This window comes from Kogia breviceps, chromosome 18 (assembly GCF_026419965.1).
Source record: "Kogia breviceps isolate mKogBre1 chromosome 18, mKogBre1 haplotype 1, whole genome shotgun sequence".
NCBI lineage: Eukaryota > Metazoa > Chordata > Mammalia > Artiodactyla > Physeteridae > Kogia > Kogia breviceps.
Window position 1 is genome coordinate 15,076,628 of NC_081327.1, and position 5,120 is coordinate 15,081,747.

At 54.0% G+C, this 5,120-nt stretch overlaps 1 protein-coding gene across 1 annotated transcript; it reads left to right on the forward strand.

Annotated features, from left to right (window-relative positions):
- On the forward strand, positions 1 to 4,873 carry LOC131744683 (protein FAM187B-like). The gene is made up of 2 exons (XM_059044403.2): positions 1 to 782; positions 4,462 to 4,873. The coding sequence occupies exons 1-2, from the start codon at positions 16 to 18 to the stop codon at positions 4,847 to 4,849; spliced, it is 1,155 nt and encodes a 384-aa protein (XP_058900386.2). The 5' UTR covers positions 1 to 15; the 3' UTR covers positions 4,850 to 4,873.
- Positions 4,874 to 5,120: the final 247 nt, after the last annotated feature.

The window sequence follows — 5,120 nt, forward strand, 5'->3', positions numbered from 1 at the left end:
TGAGACTTGAGTTTCATGGATGACCTCACAAAGTCCAGGGTGGTGCCCAGCCCACTGCCACAGTCCCAGTCCACCATGCTGACCACCCTGTGGCTGCTGCTCAGCTATGCTGTCCCGGTGCTGAGGTCACACTTTTCCATCAGCTGTCCTAACCGGCATTGCCAACTGGCCCTACTCTCAAACAATGATATCTTCCTGCACTGCAATGCCTCTGGGGCACAGTGGCAATTCTTCCTGCCAGTCAAGACCACCTGGACCAACAACCCCTTCACTAACTCCAACATGGAAACAATGCCCGATGGCAGCCTTCTCATTAGAAATCCATTGCATTTGCAGACAGGCTTCTACAACTGCCAGGACAAGGATGGCAAGAAAGTGGTACAGTACGAAATTGACTTCCAGGATATTGAAACCATACATATCACACACAAAGACCTGGGCCAAGAGCCCCTGCAGAATGAGACCCTGAGTCTGGGTGGCAAGGAGCTCATCTTCACCCACTGGGAGCCCTGGCAGGACTGTAACCGCTGTGGGGAGCCAGGTGAGCGCAAACGCCTGGGGTACTGCTACATCCAGGAGCCCCTGGAAACGCCCATGCCCTGCTGGCTCTATCTGGGAGATGTGACTCTGTGGTCCAGCCGCATGCGGCCTGAGATGCAGGTGGAAGCCTGCCACGTCCAGTGCACGTCATCAAATGTGGAATACGTCACTTTTGACAACTTCAAGCTCAGTGAGAAGTTGGGATCTGCATGGCTCACCTGCCCCTTAGGATCCATCTACAGGTGATGGAAGCGAGTTCCAGCCCTGCCCCTGGCCCCTTGCCAGGCTCTCCCCATCTGGGAGCCTTTGTGGGTTAATCTGTGCAGAGAGGGAGGGGTTCGACGTGGGTCAGCCCCGCAGGCTCTCTCCACTGGCTTCTTTTTTTTTTTTTTATTTTTTTGCGGTACGCGGGCCTCTCCCGTTTTGGAGCACGGGCTCCGGACGCGCAGGCTCAGCGGCCATGGCTCACGGGCCCAGCCGCTCCGCGGCATGTGGGATCTTCCCGGACCGGGGCACGAACCCGTGTCCCCTGCATCGGCAGGCGGACTCTCAACCACTGCGCCGCCAGGGAAGCCCCACTGGCTTCTTTAGATGTTCCTTTGGCAAGAATCTCCTGGTGCCCACTGAGTCACACCCAGGTAGAACAAGGACAGCTAACACAGAGGGGGTGCTCAGCTGACTCCGTGTCCAGCCCTGTGCTGGGTGGTGCTATGGACACGGCAGTCATCAGACAGCTGCCGGCCTGGCCCTTAGGAAGCCCCCAGCCCAGTGGGGGGAGACGGCCCAGGGTGGTCAGGACTGGGATGGGAGAAGCCCAGGCAAATGATGGGGCTGTGCTGGGGGTAGCCCGGGAAGCTGTGAGACTCTGAGGCCTCAGACTCATCTGGGAAGGTCAGCAAGCCCGGGAGGAGAGGACGGTGCCCCAGGGAGGCCCATCAAGACCTGTGCCCCCGGCGCTCCCATTCATGTTCTTGTCTTCCTGCCTGGAGCCCCTGGGAAATCTCCCCGGCCTCTCATTTTCCCCAGCCCACGTGCCTCTACCCCAGTAATAAGAACTACAGCCACTCAGTGCTGCGCCTTCCCCATGGGCTGGTTCCTGGGCAAACTCTCCTAATAAACTCCAAGGAGGCCCGTTTATAGATGGGGAAACTGCAGCTCAGAAGGGTGCAGTCCTTGCCTGGGGGAATCCGTGGTGGGAGGTGGCAGCGCAGACCCCACAGCTCGCATACGCGGCCATGGGGACCCTCTTACCCTCCTTCCCCTCTTGCCGTGGGCGGCCTCTTCCTTGCAAGCAGGGAGCCGGAGCAACCTCTTGGGGCCTCTGCAGCCACAGGCTCTGCGGAATCTGGCCTCCCCGCGTCCATCTGGTTTTCTTTCCCTTGCTCATTCCCGCTGTCACTTCTATTCTTCTCTTTTTCTTTATATATCTTTTTGTCTCCCTTTCTCCTTTCTTCCTCCTCCTCAAAGTATAAAAGTAACACCTGCTTCCTTAAAAAAAAAAAAACCCCCCCGCAATTCAGAAATGCAGGAATGTGCATGTGACCCCTCCTCCCAACTAGACCGGGACACCTACTCCGTGTCTTTGCCAGATAAGGAGCACCCAAGTGCCCATCACAGGGAACTTAAGAAGAGAGGTCAGTGAGGCTTCAAGAATTGCCAGGTCTCGGGCTTCCCTGGTGGCGCAGTGGTTGGGAGTCCGCCTTCCGATGCAGGGGATACGGGTTCGTGCCCCGGTACGGGAGGATCCCACGTGCCGCGGAGCGGCTGGGCCCGTGAGCCATGGCCGCTGGGCCTGCGCGTCCGGAGCCTGTGCCCCACAGCGGGAGAGGCCACGACAGTGAGAGGCCCGCGTACCACAAAAAACAAAACAAAAAAAAAAAAAAAGAAAAAAAGAATTGCCAGGTCTCTAGGGAGCCGAGGGGAGTAGAATTTCACGTGAGGTTTCTGTCTCGGGCTCTGGGTTCAGCCAGGCCTGGGTTCCAGTCCTAGCCCTGGCACTTTCCTGCTGTGTGACTTTGAGCCTATGGCTTCTCTCTGGGCCTCAGCTTCCCTATCTGTAGAATAAGGGTTGTATTCGTTTCCTACGGCCGCCGTAACAAAGTACCACAAACCAGGCAGCTTAAACCAACAGAAATTTCTTCTCTTACGGTTCTGCAGCCTAGAAGTCTGATCAAAGTGTCCACAGGGCCCTGTACCCTCTGAGATGCTGGGTAGACTCCTTCCTTGCCTCTTCCTAGTTTCTGGTGGTGGCCGGCAATTCTTGGTCTGCCTTGATTTGTAACTGCATCCCTCCAGCCTCTGCCTCTGTCACCACCTGGCGTTCTCCCCGTGCGCCTGTGTCTCTGTGTCTCTTCTCCTTTTCTTATATGGATACAGATCATATTGGATTTAGGGCCCACCTGACTCCAATGTGGCCTCATCTGAACTAATTACACCTGCAACAACCCTATTACCAAATAAGGCCACCTCCTGAGGTTCTGGTTAGGACATGAGTTTGGGGAGTACAGAGGACTTGCTGGCCCTGGCCTCTTGGGGTCATTGTGATCTCTAAGGGGGAAAATGCCTGTAAAGACACTTACGACAGTGTCTGACACGGGGTTCCACACTCTAATAGGTGTTACTATTGCTTTTATGATCACTGGCCTTGTCAGTATTGTCTGTTGACAGTCCCCTCTGTTTCCCAGCTACAATGGGTGTGTTATATGCCTGATTCATGTATTCGCTTATCACATTTTTTCCCTGAGCATTTACAAGCCAAGCACTGTTCTAGGTACCAGAGATGCAATGAAGAACAAAACTGAAAAAGATACCTGCTCGCAGAAACTAACACACCATTGTAAAATAATTATACTCCAAAAAAAGATGTTAAAAAAAAAAAGATGCCTGCTCTCATGGAGTGATAAACCAATTACATGACTCTGTAATGAAACACAGTTATTATATTATATTTTATTTTATTTTTGGTAGAAAAAAATACTTTATTGTAATAATCATTTATCACCATCATATAAGTATCTGTACTAAAAATATGTTAAGTATAAACTTCTTTATAATTGCCACAAGAAAATTATAAACCAATTTCACTTATGAACATTGGTGGAAAAACTCAATAAAATTTAGCGAATGAAATGCAACTCAAAAGAACGGCTGCTGGTGGTCTGGAGGGGTTGACAGCATCCTCAACTGACAACCAGCAAGGAAACGGAGACCTGTATCCTACAACCCTACAACCGCAAGGAACTAAATGCTGCCAGCAACCGGAACAAAGTTGGAAGGAAACACACAGTATTTTAGATGGTGATAAAGGAGGGGGAATGGGAGTGAGGGAGGTGAAAGTTTTAAATAAGGAGGTCAGGGAAAGTGTCTCTGAGAAGGTGCCATCAGCCAACAAGACTGACAGAAGGTGAGAGAGCCCTGTGCACTGAGGGAGAGCGTTTCAGGCCCAGGGAACGGCCAGGGCAAAGGCCCTGAGGCAGGACTGTGTCCAGCATGTCAGAGGAACCTCTAGGAAGTGTGGCTGGGGCAGAGTGAATGAGGGAGAGCAGAGGAAATGGGGCCAGGCAGGTAAAAGGGGGCACGCATCAAATAGGGAGTGTCCTTGCTAATTCCTCCAAATAACTCTCTGAAGTTGTGGCAGTCATGACACCCCCAGGTTTCTTTGAGCCTTCAAATGGAGGCTCAAAGAGCTATAGAGGCATTTGGCCAGTGGTCAGGGCAGTAAGGGGCAGGGCTCTGAGACCTCCCAGCCTTCCAGCCCCCATCCTCCCCTTACTCACTGCTGGGTCTCTCTCCTCGGAGGGGGTGCTCTGTTCGCTGTTCCCAGGGAGAAAGGAGAAGGGTGCTGCCGTCTCCACCTCTTTTCAGACATCGGTCCCCCCTTCCTCTCTGGGGTGCTGCAGCTGACCTTGTCCTCCTTTGCAGGCCCATCATCTGGGAAGCCGACAACATCCCCCTTACCTGGAAGGACCAGCTCTCGGGCCAGGCTGTCAGCGCCGTCCTGGACGCCTCCAACGGCGGCAGCCGGCTGCAGGCCTTCCAGCCAGCCACTTATAAGTGCTTCGTGAAGCAGGAGCTCTCGGCTCAATTCAACCCCATGTCCGATCTGGATATACTGGCGTCTCTGAGCACAGAAGACTTTGGACAACAGCCGGAGGTAGAGGAGGCCCAGAAAGGAAAGGCTGACTCCGTCCTCAAGAGGCTGAGGCTGATGCTGCTAGTGGGCACAGTTCTGGGCCTGCTTGGGGTGCTGTTCAAACTCTTCCACCCTTCCCAGGGCAGGAAGAGAAACCAGGTGTTGCTGGTGAAATAAAGCGAGCCCTCGGGGCCCAGGAGACCTGGCCCCCTGTGCCTTCATCGCCCCACCTGTCCTCCCGTAGCTCCCGCCCTGGGCCCACCCACACCTCCCACTCTGAACGTGTGTGGACCAAAACTGACCCGGGGCCACAGCCAAGGGTGACTGACCTCTCCCTGGTCCGGGTCCTGCTCTGTTAACTCATTCGCAATCCCCATGCCACAGATGAGGAAACTGAGGCTAGACTAGCTGTCTAGTCATTGGATGGTGGGCGGGGCGCCAGTTCAAA